Source organism: Bos mutus, chromosome 25, assembly GCF_027580195.1.
Source record: "Bos mutus isolate GX-2022 chromosome 25, NWIPB_WYAK_1.1, whole genome shotgun sequence".
In the NCBI taxonomy this organism is placed as follows: domain Eukaryota; kingdom Metazoa; phylum Chordata; class Mammalia; order Artiodactyla; family Bovidae; genus Bos; species Bos mutus.
Window position 1 is genome coordinate 27,446,546 of NC_091641.1, and position 16,759 is coordinate 27,463,304.

Below are 16,759 nucleotides of genomic sequence, written 5' to 3' on the forward strand. Positions count from 1 at the left end.
CCACAGTCTCTCTTGTTCTTCACTCCTCTTTGCTTACCTCTTTGGTCACTAAAGAAGAAAAGAGAAGAAACTTCACCCCTTTCATGGGTTCCCCATCGCTGCGGACAGAGCCAGACACGTTGTAGCCGGCCACTACGAGGGGACCCGCGGCGTTGGCGTTGGAGTTGGTCACTCGCACAGTGGTGCTCGCCTACAAAAGAAGATTTTAACTTCCAAAAGGACAGACGCTCACAAAGCGTTTAACAACAGGAGGACATGCTTCCACTAAAATATTAAGTCGGAGAAAAGCAACAAATGAAATGGTATAAAACTGCGTACGAATGTGTAGCATGATCACAACTGTTTTTCATGGGCAAGATGAAGTGCAGGGAAAAGCGGCAAAATGGAAATGATGATGGTGGCATTTTATTTCTTTTACACTTTTCCACCTTCCAAATTTTCCATTTCCACTCCTTTATGTTCTTCTGTATGTTCCGACTTTTTTTTAATGAACATTTTTTTCTATGTTGAATGGTATGCATCCATGTATTTTTAATCTCTTCGTTAAAAGTACAATTCACACAGGAACAGTTATTTTCCCAAACACACCATACATCCAGCACCCAGACACTGGGTCCTCAGAAGCCCCCCCTGCTCCTTTCCTGATACTGCTCCCCCAAAGGGCAACCATTTTCCTGACTTTTAATAGCCTGCTTTACTTTTTTTTTTTTTTTTCAAGGTTTTATTTTTTTTTTGTATTTTATTTATTTTTTTAATTTTATTTTCTTTTTAAACTTTACATAATTGTATTAGTTTTGCCAAATATCAAAATGAATCTGCCACTATTTTAAAACACAATTTTACATGAATAAACTCAAATTCCTTTTGCATACAACTAACAAACGCAAATCTTAAAACGTATTCTATTTATAATGTGTAAGCTACTGAGTTTTAAGTGAAACATTTTAAAATGTTGACCAGAAGAGAAAAATCCTAAGAACCAGACCATAAACAGTATACAGACACATCAAGGTGTGAAATTATATCATCACTTTTAAATGCATAAAACTCACAGAGTAAAAACTGAAATTCTGATGCTTCTTTAGCAAGAATGAAACACAGCCTCAAAAACCAATATAAAAACTAACCTTTTGAAAATGTCCTTTAGGTCTTATTTCAAACTGTTTTTTCAGCTATTTACAGAACCACATTTAGTAGGTGTCTTCTTTTTTTCGATCTTTTACTATAAACTATTTCAGTCAAACATAAAGATACAGGGATCTATACCAAAGAAGACCTACATAAGCTCCAACCAGCCAAAGAATAAAAGAGAAGAAATGCAATTCCAGACCCTGCAGACCTGCACACCCCTTCCTCCCTCCCTCTGCAGACATCAGTACCATGGTGAATACACTGCTCGCCATTCCCATTTGCAGCATCTTTATAGTTTTTACACATATGAATGTATCCAGAAGTGGTTCTGATCACAAGTGTTTCTAATCACTATATAAATGGCATCATATTTCCTTGACCTTCAGCAGCTTGCCTTTTCCCTTCAATGTTACATTTTGAAGTACAGTCATATTGATACACGTGGCTCTGGTTCATTCATTATTGCTGATATACAGAATTCTATCATGTGATGAAACCACAGTCTACTCTCCCCTTCATGGACATATAGGCTGTTTGCAATATTCAGCTATTACAAACAAAGCTGCAATAAACATTCTTACATATTCTCCTTGGGCACAAGAACAAGAATTCAAAATAAGTATTGCTGTTACAGACAGAAAAAAGAACAATAAAATAATCTCATCAGGTCCCTCTGGTGTTGATTTAGCTTAAAATAGGTATAAGTTAATAACAAACCAACTTCACAGCAGGAAGACAATGTCATTACCTAAAACAGAAACCAACGTAAGCAACATCTGCTACAGTGTGTGAGTTTTCCTGTATAAACACCACCAAACTAATCAGTAGTATCATTGTTTTTTCCATGAACTTCTAGAAAAAACATAAAATAATTTCATACCCGAAATTGAAAACCACTCCATTTGTCCCCAAACCAGCACACTGTTGGTATGGCCGTCAACATAATGGAAATAAATGCTCACCTCTTTCAATGGCCAGGTTGGATGAGTTGCAAGGATTTCATAGTCTCCAGGAAGAACTTTAAAAAATGCAAACCTAAGAAATAAAAAATACCACTTCACTTTCTCCCAGCAACCTGAATATTTCTAATTTAGGACTACTCTTCCAAGCACAAGAAAATGATGCATGAGTTACCACAAACTTGCCCTGAGCCAGTTAAAGGAGCATAAATGAAATTCAATCCTTCGCTGTTCAAATCCTCATCAGACAGCACTTACTGGGCACTGGCTGTGTGCAAGGAGAGGGGCTCGTGTGCTAACGAGAAGGAAGGCTGATGTTTTCCTTCAGCCCCAGGGATTCTAGTCTAAACACCAGCCCCTGTGGTTCAGCAGGGGTCAGTCACAGATCATTCAAGCGTGTGCTGACAGAGAGGCATGAAGAGGTGAGGAGAGGGGAAGTGTCTAAACGAAGAGAAGTGGGAAGGGAGGAAAGATGTGTGAAGAATGGGGGACAGGGACTTTTCTGGCGGTCCAGAGGTTAAGACCCCACGCTTCCACTGCAGGTGGCATGGGTTCAACCCCTGGTTAGGGAATGAAGATCCCACACGCCACACGGTGAGGACGAAAAATAATATTAAAAAAAAAAAAGGCCATAATCAAGTGACTAATCGAACTCATTAAAAAATTAAAGGAGAATATTGAAAGAAAAAATCGGCGGACAGGCCCGCTGAGCTGACGGACGCTGACCCAAGACGACACTAGCGTCAGGGGCAGGTGATAACGAGCTGACTCCAACCCCAGACAGTTTATTAAGATCTGTTATCAGGAACAAACAGAAGCCACTCTGGGCTCTTGCGCAAAGCAACTGTGATGAAACCAGAAGCCGATAAAGACTGTTCTAGCAGTTGTGAACAAACCAAGACCAGGGTGAGATGAGTTGAGGCTGGAAACACTGCGTCCAGGATTCTGACACAGTTAGCCCTTCAGATGTGCAAAAGCACCAGACCACAGGCAGGCTAATTCCAGTGACAGGAATGCCAAAATTTCAACTCAGCTCCTTCTTCCGCGGTGGTATTTATCACATCAGATGTCGCCTGTAATAACTGCACAGGGCCGCGCTGGCCACAGGGGTGCTGATACTGCCACTGGGTTTCGGTCTGGGTCAGATTCAGCCTCTAGCTCGTGCTCACAGCACCCCAGTTCTGCACATGACTCTCCGTGCGTGCAGGAAGGGGTTCAGAAAGCTCAAGTCCCCAGCAGGGCCAGCAGCAAATTACTGAGACCAGAGAAAATGAAAGTCCTACATTCCCTTCTACAGATCAGAGGAGGGGGCTGGAGAGGCAACAAGAAGTATTTTTCAAAACTGAAATATAATTCCAACAAGCATCAGTTAAAAATTGGATGATATACTGACAGGCTCATTATAAATTTCTATTTTGCAGTTTAGTCAGATTTGTGTACTGAAGCAGTCAATGGTGATTTGTATGCTTTCAAAATGATCAGCTGGAACTATTCGGATATTAATCTTGGCACATCTATTAACATTTACAACGCAACAATATAAATCCATTACATAAATGCTTTAAATTTGACTCAACAAGGTTAATTAAATAGTCATCAGTTCCAACTACAAAATGATTGCGATGTAATAGTGATAAAATGATTTTTAAAAATTGTAATTGAGCTAATCTGTATTGAGCTAAAAGTTATTAAGTGCATATTCTATGCCAGACAGTTTGAAACAATAATACCGTAATTTAATCTTCTCAATAACCTTAGGTGGTAGGTTCCATGATTATCCTCATTCATAAATGAAGAAACCAAAGCATAGCAGTCTTAAGTAACTTGCCGTGGGGCAGACAGCCAGCAAATGGGAGAAACAGGATTCAAACCGGCTGCTGGACTCCAGAGCCAGTGCCACACCACGCCATGCTCAGTCATGTTCAATTCTTTCGTGACCCCATGGACTGTAGCCCACCTGGCTCCTCTGCCCATGGAATTTTCCAGGCAAAAATACTGAAGTGGGCTGCCATTTCCTACTCCAAGGGATCTTCCCAAACCAGGGATCAAATCCACGTCTCCTGCATTAGCAGGTAGGTTCTTTACCACTGAGCCACCTGGGAACCAGAGCCAGTCCCAGCCAGTAAATGAAGCCTTAGTCCTGCAGCGGGTGCTTTATTTATCTCGTTTTTAATCATCTCATCACCGCTAGATATGGGTCAAAAGACTTCCACTTCACAGGTAAGGAACGTGAGGCCCTGTGGGGTATGAGCCTGTCTGAGGGTAAGAGGCTGAATCAGGGTCTCAACCCACCCCCAGCATCAGGGTCCAGCTGTAGCTGCAGGGCAGGGCAGCACAGCATTAACTCACTTTCCGCCAGGCTGTGTGACTGTGGACTGGATCTTCGCGTCGGTGCCCGTGTTTCGCAGCGACACCTGAACTCCTGCGGGGCCCAGGGGCTGCCCTTTGCTGAGAACCTGCCGTGGAGAAGGAGGAGGAGGTTAGGAGCCGCCCAGCAGCCACATCCTCCCCTCAGCAGCACTGTCCAGTCTGCGCCTGCTGCCATGACCTTCTTTGGGTCAGGATTCCTTGGAAAAGACGGTAGAGATCGTGGTTGCCCTTCCTGGGGAAGCAGGAGCACAGGGAGAAGGAACAGCAACAGGAAAATGACACTTCAGCTCATTGACTCTATTGCGTGCTTGGCTGCTCCATCATGTCCAATTCTTTGTGATCCCCTGGACTGCAGAATGCCAGGCTCCTCTGTCCATGGAATTTTGCAGGCAAGAATATCAGACTGGGTTGCCATTTCTTTCTCCAGGGGATCCTCCCGACCCAGGGAGTGAACCCTTGTCTCCTGCGTTAGCAGGTGGACTCTTTCAGCTCTGAGAGTGACTCTAAAGCATCGTCAGTTAAAGATGCACGACCAGGCCACAGAGAAAGAATAAATGCCCGGGGTCCCCATCTCCAACAAGAAACCCAGACACAAAGCCAGGACCAAAGGCCCTCCCTCTCAGGGTAAAGGGAAAGGAGCATAAACCCACTGTGAAGAAAAGGTAGGCAATAACAAGTGCATCTCAGCCGTGGCACTGCAGGCCGCGCAGGGGAGACTGGCCCCTCAGACCCTGTCTCCCTACAAGGCCATCCTGCTGTCTGTACTCGGACAAAGGAGTGACCAGCAACCCAGACCCAGCCCCCTAGAACACCTGCCACATTTTACATACAGTTTCATCGAGCTCCCAGGCCCTCCTGAAGCTTGTCTGTGCATCCCTCATAGCCTCAAAGCCCCCGTTTCAAAACTCTCACTTTTTTAAAGGTAAGAGGAGACTGAGTCTGTACCACAGAGCAAACGTGACAAACGCCAGACCTTTCCATTCACGGAGAAGCCTGTGAACACGAAGTTGATGTCCCCGCCCTTCGTGCAGATGTCGCTGACACCATCCACGTACAGCTCCACGGTGGTCGGCTCTGTGCGATGACAGGGGGGTAGGGAGAGGGGGACAGGGGACAGGACACAAGAGCAAGCTGAGTTCTGGGACAGGATACAAACTGTCACATAAAACATACTGCACTGCTTAATTTTCACTGTATTCATTTCTGAGCCACTCATGTGGCTGGAAATCCAAAGGGGGGAGGAGGAGGGAAAAGTCTCCCTCCCCCACCCTAGAGGGAACCAGGGTTAAGAGTATAAGATACGTTTATAACAGTCTCGCGGCTGAGTTGTATCTCAGAGTCCCATGGAAAATCTAGTAAGCACCAGAAACTTTTATTTACTGAACACCCACCAGAGACCAGGCACTGAGCCAGGTGCACTTAACCCTGACAACTATCTCAGAGGTAGGTAGTAACACTGCAGCTGATTGAAGGGTAAACTGAGGCACAGAAAGGTTAAGGATTCTCCTAAAATCAGAGCTCCTGAGGGACAGAGCCCACTCTCAACCCCAAACGTCTGGCTCCAGATCTGTCTCCTGATCGAGTACGTGAGTTCAGCCACATTATACCAAGACCATAAACTCCAGGGTCCATAGTAAACTGGGGGACTGGAAGTCAGCAGAGGCCAAGTGTGGACTGAGGCAAATGGAAAAAAGGGGACAGCTTCCACCCACTATTGCTGCATGACCCAGTGCTGCCCGAGCTTCCAAGTTCTCATGAAAAACTGAAAATCTGGGTCTTATCTGCTGTGTCCTGATTTTTCAGTATCAGCAACCAATTCAAGGAAATTAAAAATAACTGAAGAGTTCATCATAATATGGGTTAAAGTTGAGTTTTTAAAAAGTTAGGAAGAATGTGAAGTGATAGGGAGAGGAAAAAAAATGGACAAATCAAGAGAATTTCAGGGGAGTTCCCTGGCGGTCCAGTGGCTAGGACTCTGTACTCCCAATCCAAGGTCCCAGGTTCGATCCCTGGTCAGGGAACTAAGATTCCACATGTTATGTGGTGCGGCCAAAAAAAAAAAAAAGAGAGATGACTTTTTTAAAAAGAGAACTCCAGGTAAAATAAAGAATTACAAACACACACAAGGGAAGATGTCAGTGGAAAATGGATAAAATCTATCAGGCACCTCACAAAAGAGAATATCCAAATGGCCAGCACACACATGAAAAAGTGTTCAAATCATGGACCATCAGGAAATGCAAATTGAGACCACAGTGAGTGGCTGAAACCGCCCCACCATCAGGACAGCTAAAAGAGACTGACAGCCAACGCTGGTGAGGATGTGGAGGACTGAACTCTTACACACGGCTGCTAAAGCAAAGCTCTGCAACACCTACTCTGCTGGCCCAGAAATCTCTACTAGGGCTGGATTACACATAAAAAGTCTACTGCCCAGCAATTCCACCCCTGGTATATATTAATACTCAACAGGAACGCAGACACGTGTGCACCACAAGATTCACAGGAGTAACAAGGACGTTCACAGAACGCTATTCTCAGTGGCCAAAATCGGGACAAGACCCAACTGCCCACCAACAGCAGAAGGGGTAAATCACTTTCTGTCACACAGCAATCGAATGAACTAACATAGTAACACACAGCAAGGATGAATCCTGTGAACAACATCGAGAAAGAAACCAGGCACAAAACTGTACCTTGGATGATTCCATTTAATCAAAACAGGTAAAATAAGCTATCATTTTAGGTCGGGCAGGGCAGTTCGTAAGCACCTGGGGTGGAGCACTTCTGGGAGTTGGTCAGGTTCTGTCTCCTCATCTAGGAGGTGGTTATGTGTGTTCACTTTGTTGAACTTCATTGCCTGATACCTCTGTCACAAGAATTTCTGAAACCAAGAGAATCGGGTTCTATCCCTGGGTCGCAAAGATCCCCTGGAGGAGAGCATGGCAATCCACTCCAGTATTCTTGGGTGGAGAATCCCATGGACAGAGGAGCCTGGTGGGCTACAGCCCACAGGGCCACACCGAGTCGGACGTGACTGAAGCGATTTAGCACACATGCACACACGCATGCTATGATTCAATTAACAAGCTTATCAAAAGAAAAAGAACTGACAAGTAGGGAGGGGATTCAAACAAAACACTCCCGCAGGCCTCCAATCTGCAACCTCTCAGGCCAGGGCTTGGCTCTGACTCCCCTCCAGTGTCTGGACCCCAGCAGTCAGGCAGCCCCGGCTGTGACCTGAGAAAGAATTTCGTCTCCCAGATGCAAGTCGCTGCCTCTGTGACAGCAGGGACTCAATTCCTCCTCCCCTAACTCACAGGCAGGCCTGGTAGGAACAACTGGGCTCCCTTTCTCCCCCCAGGCTACAGAACTGGGATCACACACCCACCTTTACCAAAATATCCAGGCTCTGCTCTCCAAAAATATCAGCCACACCAGGGTAGAACCCTTTCTTCTGATCAACCCCACTTTCGCTCCTCCAACTGTGCTAAGACACGCACCTCAGGGAAGTCTGCAGCCTTTCTGTGTGCAGAAAGACTGCTTTTAAGAGTCGGACACAACTGAGCATGTATGCACACATTTTAAGAGTTGTGTCCGACTCTGTGACCCCATGGACTGTAGCCCACCATGCTCCTTAATCCATGGGATTTCCCAGGCAAGAATACCAGAGTGGATTGCCATTTCCTCCTCCAAGGGATCTTCCTGACCCAGGGATTGAACCTGTGTCTCTTGTGTCTCCTGCACTGGCAGGTGGAGGCTTTACCAGTGAGCCATCTGGGAGCCTGATGGATGCTGACCCAGTGGAAATAATTGTCCAAAGTTGTCACAGAGCTGGTAAGGCCTCAAGGTTGCCAGATCTTCTGATTTCTTAAGTAGATCTGAATTTTTATGTCAAATTTCACAATGTTTAATATTACCATTAATTCACTAAAAAAAAGTTTATTAAAAAAAACACTGAGGGAGCTAAGAAAGAAGCCATCCCAGGCCAGAAATCACGTCCCCACTCCTGACCCCTATAGGCATCAAGTTCTTCTGGCACTAAATGAATGAAGCTGCAAAAACGGAATTTCCTATGATGTACAAGAAAAGATGCCTATTTCAAGAAACAAGACACAAAACCTTAGGATAGGTCTAAAGTAAATCCAATCTACTCTAAAGTAACAGGGATGGAGGAGTTAAAAACGCTCTTGCACACTAGAAATGAATCCTTCATATTTTAACAGTCTCTGCACTCCATCAATTTAATATTCACCATACAGCCTAATCCTTTACAAAGTATACCTGGTTATTTGTTAACTTACCAAAACTCCACCCTAGAGGAGGCTCAATCTTCAGAATGAAATCTCCCTATGAGGGGGGAAAAAAAAAAAATCAATGCAGAAGACTAAGAACTGATGACCCTTCAACTTTTACAATCATGTAAAGTAGAATTTTCACACCTGGAATGGAATTCCAAGTGTAAACTTTGCGCTCATAAATGGGAGTGGACTTTTGACTCCCTACCAGTGTGGCAAGTTCAACCCCAGAAACTCCTATTTAATCCAGCAAAGAGTTGGAGACACTGTATTCAGCCACTCATGGTCTTTCAATACCAAACATTCTACTGTTTCATGTTTACCCTTCATATGTTAACCCTGAAGTCTGCCAGGGTCAGCCAGATCTTTAGAAACTAAAGCCAATTCTTAAAACGAGATTTTATTCATACACCCTTGAGTAAAGGGTTCCTTGAGAATCCTTTAAAAAAAAAAAAAAAAGATTACAATATCAACTAGTCCACCTCTAGAAAACAATCTTAGCTATTATGCATAGATATAAGTTCAAGAATATTTATCTCTTGTAATTCACTTATCGTGTTGTTAGTAATAACTTTTGTAACTTCCTGTGTTTATCTACATTTCCACATAAAAAGCTGAAATGTGGGGAGGATGGGGAGTAGGAATACAGGCATGCGGATACCCATCTCTAAGCACACGTGTTTGCATGTCTGCATACGTGTATATGCATGTATATTCTTGGATATCCGTACAACTCTAAACACTGAGAACGCCATCTGCTAGGATACACGCTGAAACTTTTATCAGAAGTCATCAGGGGGACTTGGGGGATAAAAGATAAAATATACTTTATATACTTCTAAAAACTTTGATTTTTTTTTTCCCCCCACAATACTTATGAATTCATACACTACTTGTATAATACTTTTTAAAAATCACTTGTTTGTCTGTTTATCACTGGCTGTGCTGGGTCTTCAGTGCTGTGCGTGGGCTTTCTCTAGTTGTAGCAAGCAAGGGCTGCTCTCCAAGGTGCCCAGTGTTCTCACTCCGGTGACCTCTCCCGTTGTAGACCACTGGCTCAGTAGTCGTGGCGCCCGAGCTTAGCTGCCCCGCAGCACGTGGGATCTTTCGGGAAGAGGGATCAAGCCCATATCCCCTCCATTGGCAGGGAAGCCCTGTGTAATACTTTTTAACAATGTTTTAACCTGCTTGCAAGTATTAATAGGAAGTTCTATTAAGTCAGGGTTTCTCAGACTTGGAACCACTGACATTTTCCCTGACCTGCACAGCATGGCAGCCTGTTTAGCTCCATTCTTGGCCTCCAAGCAGGAGATAATGGACCATTCTCCCTCCCTCACGGTTCTAACAGCCCAAATGTCTCTAGACACTGCCAAGTATCCCTGGAGACATTGAGAATCACTGCTATTCAATCAAACCAGTACATAAGCCGTCACCCTCATAGTTTGGCCAGAACTGCCATATTCCGCTTGTAACTTACAAAACAGAGGTGTATTTGCTCACTTGGCAAAGCTACTCTCCCAGTTAGCACAGCCCTGTGGGCCACACTGACAACCTCCCATCATAAACCACTGAAGTGCTCTCTCCTCTTACCTTATCATACAAGGGGATCATAAAGTAACCATTGTTAGGGGCACAGTCTGTCTGGTATTTCAAAGTCCCATGTTTGGTGTACAACTTTATCTAGAAAGGAAAGAGAAGTCATGTTATCACCATTGAGAATTAGCTATATACAATGAACCTGAATGCATTCAGTCAAAATGCATTTGCTGAGGACCTACTTTAGGAAGCTGAGAACAATGGGCATTACAGACAGAGGGAAATAACACAAAGCATCCCAAATAATGTGATTCGCTATTTTTCAGATTAGAAACTAAAAGTTGTACTTTTCAATGCTTTTCAGTTTATTTTAGTCTGTCTCTATGTTGTTTTGGGGTCTAAAACCAATTTTGCTGTTAGAAAGGGGCTTGTTAAAATGCAATTCCTGGGGAGGGTTGGATTGGAAATTTGAGACCACCAGAAGCAAGCTATTGTATATATAGGATGGATAAACAACCAGGTAGAGTTGAATAGCACAAGGAACTATATTCAATATCCTCCAATAAACCTCAATGAAAAAGAATACGAAGAAGAATGTATACACACGTATAACTGAATCACTGTGCTGTACACCAGGGACTAAACACAGCACTGAAAGTCAACTATACTTCTTTTTTTTTTTAAGTACCTTAAAAAATGCAATTCCTGAACTCCACTTGTTTCTAAAAAAAAAGGTCTAAGGATAGGTCCTTGGTCTAAGGCCCTCACCTTAGACCTTCTGTTTTAGAAACAGAAGTGGAGTTCAGGAATTGCATTTTGATGGTGACTGCAGCCATGAAATTAAAAGACACTCCTTGGCAGAAAAGTTATGACCAACCTAGATAGCATATTGAAAAGCAGAGACATTACTTTGCCAACTAAAGTCCGTCTAGTCAAGGCTATGGTTTTTCCTGTGGTCATGTATGGATGTGAGAGTTGGACTGTGAAGAAGGCTGAGCACCGAAGAATTGATGCTTTTGAACTGTGGTGTTGGAGAAGACTCTTGAGTCCCTTGGACGGCAAGGAGATCCAACCAGTCCATTCTAAAGGAGATCAGCCCTGGGATTTCTTTGGAAGGAATGATGCTAAAGCTGAAACTCCAGTACTTTGGCCACCTCATGCGAAGAGTTGACTCATTGGAAAAGACTCTGATGCTGGGAGGGATTGGGGGCAGGAGGAGAAGAGGACAAGAGAGGATGAGATGGGTGGATGGCAACACTGACTCGATGGATGTGAGTCTGAGAGAACTCCAGAAGTTGGTGATGGACAGGGAGGCCTGGCGTGCTGTGATTCATAGGGGTCGCAAAGAGTCGGACACAACTGAGCAATTGAACTGAACTGAACTGAAGGTACTTAAAAAAAAAGACATATAGTTGACTTTCAGTGTTGTGCTTAGTCCCTGGTGTATAGCACAGTGATTCAGTTATACATGTATATAACCACTAGACCATTCAGGTATGACCTAAATCAAATCCCTTATGATTATACAGTGGAAGTGAGAAATAGATTTAAGGGCCTAGATCTGATAGAGAGAGTGCTTAATGAACTATGGACTGAGGTTCATGACATTGTACAGGAGACAGGGATCAAGACCATCCCCATAGAAAAGAAATGCAAAAAAGCAAAATGGCTGTCTGGGGAGGCCTTACAAACAGCTGTGAAAAGAAGAGAAGTGAAAAACAAAGGAGAAAAGGAAAGATATAAGCATCTAAATGCAGAGTTCCAAAGAATAGCAAGAAGAGAAAAGAAAGCCTTCCTCAGTGATCAGTGCAAAGAAATAGAGGAAAACAACAGAATGGGAAAGACTAGAGATCACTTCAAGAAAATGAGAGATACCGAGGGAACATTTCATGCAAAGGTGGGCTCAATAAAGGACAGAAATGGTATGGACCTAACAGAAGCAGAAGATATTAAGAAGAGGTGGCAAGAATACACAGAAGAACTGTACAAAAAAGATCTTCACGACCAAGATAATCACGATGGTGTGATCACTGACCTAGAGCCAGACATCCTGGAATGTAAAGTCAAGTGGGCCTTAGAAAGCATCACTATGAACAAAGCTAGTGGAGGTGATGGAATTCCAGTTGAGCTATTCCAAATCCTGAAACATGATGCTGTGAAAGTGCTGCACTCAATATGCCAGCAAATTTGGAAAACTCAGCATTGGCCACAGGACTGGAAAAGGTCAGTTTTCATTCCAATCCCAAAGAAAGGCAATGCCAAAGAATGCTCAAACTATCCCACAATTGCACTCATCTCACACGCTAGTAAAGTAATGCTCAAAATTCTCCAAGCCAGGCTTCAGCAATACGTGAACTGTGAACTTCAACTTGAACCAGATGTTCAAGTTGGTTTTAGAAAAGGCAGAGGAACTCTCAGAGATCAAACTGCGAACATCCGCTAGATCACTGAAAAAGCAAGAAGAGTTACAGAAAAAATATCTATTTCTGCTTTATTGACTATGCCAAAGCCTTTGACTGTGTGGATACAATAAACTGTGGAAAATTCTTCAAGAGATGGGAATACCAGACCACCTGACCTGCCTCTTGAGAAACCTGTATGCAGGTCACGAAGCAACAGTTAGAACTGGACATGGAACAACAGACTGGTTCCAAATAGGAAAAGGAGTACGTCAAGGCTATATACTGTCACCCTGCTTATTTAACTTATATGCAGAGTACATCATGAGAAAAGCTGGGCTGGACGAAGCACAAGCTGGAATTAAGATTGCCGGGAGAAATATCAATAACCTCAGATATGCAGATGACACCACCCTTATGGCAGAAAGTGAAGAGGAACTAAAAAGCATCTTGATGAAAGTGAAAGAGGAAAGTGAAAAAGTTGGCTTAAAGCTCAACATTCAGAAAATGAAGATCACTGCATCTGATCCCATCACTTCATGGGAAATAGATGGGGAAACAGTGGAAACAGTGTCAGACTTTATTTTGGGGGGTTCCAAAATCACTGCAGATAGTGACCGCAGCCATGAAATTAAAAGATGCTTACTCCTTGGAAGGAAAGTTATGACCAACCTAGATAGTATATTCAAAAGCAGAGACATTACTTTGTCAACAAAGATCCGTCTAGTCAAGGCTATGGTTTTTCCTGTGGTCATGTATGGATGTGAGAGTTGGACTGTGAAGAAAGCTGCATGCCGAAGAATTGATGCTTTTGAAATGTGGTGTTGGAGAAGATTCTTGAGAGTCCCTTGGACTGCAAGGAGATCCAACCAGTGGAGATCAGTCCTGGGTGTTCTTTGGAAGGAATGATTCATGGGGTCACAAAGAGTCAGACACGACTGAGCAACTGAACTGAACTGAACTGAACATCCATCTAAAAACTTTCAATGTTAGTAATCTGTGAGTATAACACGAAAATGACAGAACCCAGTCATATCAGCTAAGACAATGTAGAAAGCAGCAAATCCACAATGTGTGTGCTTAGGAAAGGAACACTGTGAAATGACGTACAGACTGCAGGCTCCCATGGGCAGTGACCATGGCTTACACTTCATGAGTGTCTTATGCAGTGTAAATACTCCACAAATACCCGACCTTATTCACAGGCCAAAAAGAAATTCAGATGCATGCACTTAAAGCAGGGACTGAAGATCCACCTGTCCAGAGGGGCCAGGGAAGTCCCGTCAATGGGCATTCATCTAAAAGGTGACAGGACTGCTTCTTAACCCAAGCCAAGTTTTGCAGCCCAAAGATCAGCTGGCTTTCCAGAGAAATCAGGAATGCAGTTTTTAATGTGAAACCTCCTAACAGTTAAAAAATTAGCAACCAATACAGTTTTTCTTTTTTAGGTACTTTGTCTGCTCTGTTCACTGAACTATTCAGAACACCAGGGACAAGGCTTCAGAACACACTGGGGCTCACTCAACAGTTACTAACTGAATGAATATGATGGAAAAATACCCAGAAGGGAAGAAGGATGGAGAAGACTGAAGGTAGTTTTACTGGGACACAGAAAACACAACCCAGAAATGATTGTAAAATATCTTATTCACATTTATTCTGTAAAGCACAGGTTAGGACACAGAATGACAAGATATATTATGTGTATGAAACACTAGATTTCATAATCAGAAATGAAGAAAGAATGAATTTCTCAGGCCATCTGGACAGGCAGCCCTAGGGCTCAGGGAACATACTTCACACTAGGTCACAAAACCTGCCCTCCACTCTCATAGTCACTATTAAGTGTTTGGGGTGGGAGTGTCCCTAGCGTTCTACACTTTTCTCCTGAAGCCCCAGGAAGCTACAAGTTGCAAAGCCTTTCAAGACAGCTTCTGGAATGCCCTGTGCCCACAGCCCAGAAGGTGGCATGGGCACCCAGAGATCCTAGAAGCCTTGCCATTGCCAGTGGGTAGATTCATTAAACACCTGACTTCTTTTTAGATTTTTTTTTTTAATGTGGACCATTTTTAAAGTCTTTATTGAATTTGCTACAATATTGCTTCTGTTATTTATGTTCTGGTTATTTATGTTCCACTGGGTTTGTGGGATTTTAGTTCCCTGACCAGGGATTGAACCCACACTCCCCTGCATTGAAAGGTGAACTCTTAACCACTGGACCTTCAAGGAAGTCCCATGCCTGACTTCTTAAGACCAAAAATGATGGAGAAGCCACAGATATAGGGGTCTTGAAGGTGATGACTAACTTCTTTAGGAAATACACGATGCTGAGCTCTGCAGCCTCTCTCCCAACGCCATGCTACAGGAACAAAAATTGGGACTTGGAGCAAGGCTAAGTCAAACAGCTGTAGAATCTACTTCCAACCCCTCCCCCAATTCTCAGGAACCTGCTTTGTAGGAACACGCTGGTTCAACTCTTCACCATAGCCCTCTAGGTACTCAGGCAGAATGCCTTTGGGGTCTTGGTCCCCACTCCCTTCTCTTTGGCATCTCCAGCGTCTTTCTTTTCTAATTCCCTTATTTTGACTCATCATCAGTAACTACCCTCCTAAAATAGAGGCCAGCCCTCCCTGGGGTCCCTTCCTATCTGTCCTGCAAATGATTTTCTATGCCCACCTCCATCTATCTCCCTTTCTCTTCACAAAAGCTTTCTGGGTCATAATTCCACTGGGCTAATAACCATCTAACTGAAGAGAGCTTTGCAACTTAATAAAAAGACTTCTGCAGAAATCTCTTGTGTAATTCCAATAAATACCCAGCAATAAGGGCGCTGACAACTCTTCATTATCAGAGGAAAGGGGTCCCAATGGGGGAACCAGGGAGATTAAAAATAGTTTCCCAGCCCCAGAGATACCAAGAGACAGTAACTGGGTCATGATCTCTGGGATGAGAATTCATGCTCTTTTAAAGCTTCCCAGAGGGTAGGAGGAATGGTCGATTAGAATTTGGGGGGGAACTCAGTGTTGTGGGGGTTAAGACTTGCGGTCTCTAGGTTCTGGAATACAGGTTTCAGGAAATCTGAGTTTCAGAAGGTCTGGGTTCCTGGGGGTTTGAGGATCTGGGGTCTGCGTTCTGCTGAGACTGGGTTTTAAGAGATCTCGGGCCTGCATTGTGGGGATCTGGAGTCTGCCTTCTTAAGTATCTGGGGTCTCGATCTGGAGGATCCTCAGTTTTGTGTGACCTAACAAAAGTTATAAACCATTATCATCGTCACCAAAAATGTCCTTCACACCCACATGCACACACCTTCAGAGCTCCACCACCCCACCCCACCGCGTAGCTGACCCCAAGATAAGAACCCCCACCCCAGCGCTACTGGGGAGGAGACCAGCAGAGAGCCCGCAGAAAGCAGCGCCTCTGAAGAGGAAAGGGCTCCCAGAATGCGGGCAGTTGCAGGGAGGGCTAGTGGCAACCGCCTGGGAGGCGAGGCCACCGCGGCTCAGCGAGGCTGTGCGCCTGGCCCCGGGTCACACACCGAGCTCCGGGCCGCGGGGCGGGCACTCACCTCAATGAGCGAGTAGTTGATCTCCACGTCCGACTTGACGAAGCCCCCGCAACCCACCACGATGTCCTCGGAGCCGCACGCCGGCTCTACCCTGCTCAGCAGCAGCAGAACGGTGGCGGCCACCACTGCCGGCTCGGGTGGCCCCATACCCCGGCGCCCCCGCATGGCCCGGCCTCTGCAGCCTGAACCTCCGCAGGCCTCCGGGTCCCGCCCCTCACCCCGCACGTTGCCGGCGGCTTCCTCTTCTGATGGCAACTGACAGCCCTGTCCCCGCCCCCCGCCCCCCCTCACGCCGCGACTGCGCATGCGCGCCCCGCCCCCACGGCCATGCCCCCAGACCAAATAACTACAGTACAAGCTCAGCAATGAAAGGAGACCATTGGTGCCCTCTGGAGGCCTGGAGGACTCCGCGCACCATCTGGCTGGTGCAGTTGCAAGGGGCGAGTATACAGGCATAAACTGAAAAGTTGAATTTCGTAGTTTCCTGGTTTGGAATTAGGA

The 16,759-nt window shown here is 44.7% G+C and overlaps 1 protein-coding gene across 1 annotated transcript in view; it reads right to left on the bottom strand.

Annotated features, from left to right (window-relative positions):
• The window catches only part of LOC102279767 (BOS complex subunit NOMO1), a 56,585-nt gene extending 40,076 nt beyond the window's left edge, over nt 1–16,509 (bottom strand). Inside the window, exons 1-7 of the mRNA XM_014481057.2 lie at nt 16,259–16,509; nt 10,349–10,438; nt 8,765–8,810; nt 5,434–5,534; nt 4,440–4,546; nt 2,094–2,166; nt 38–190 (exon numbers count right to left, since the gene is read on the bottom strand). Coding sequence (XP_014336543.2) covers nt 38–190; nt 2,094–2,166; nt 4,440–4,546; nt 5,434–5,534; nt 8,765–8,810; nt 10,349–10,438; nt 16,259–16,423 — 735 coding nt within the window. The 5' untranslated portion in view covers nt 16,424–16,509. The remainder of the gene's footprint in view (nt 1–37; nt 191–2,093; nt 2,167–4,439; nt 4,547–5,433; nt 5,535–8,764; nt 8,811–10,348; nt 10,439–16,258) is intronic.
• Nucleotides 16,510–16,759: the final 250 nt, after the last annotated feature.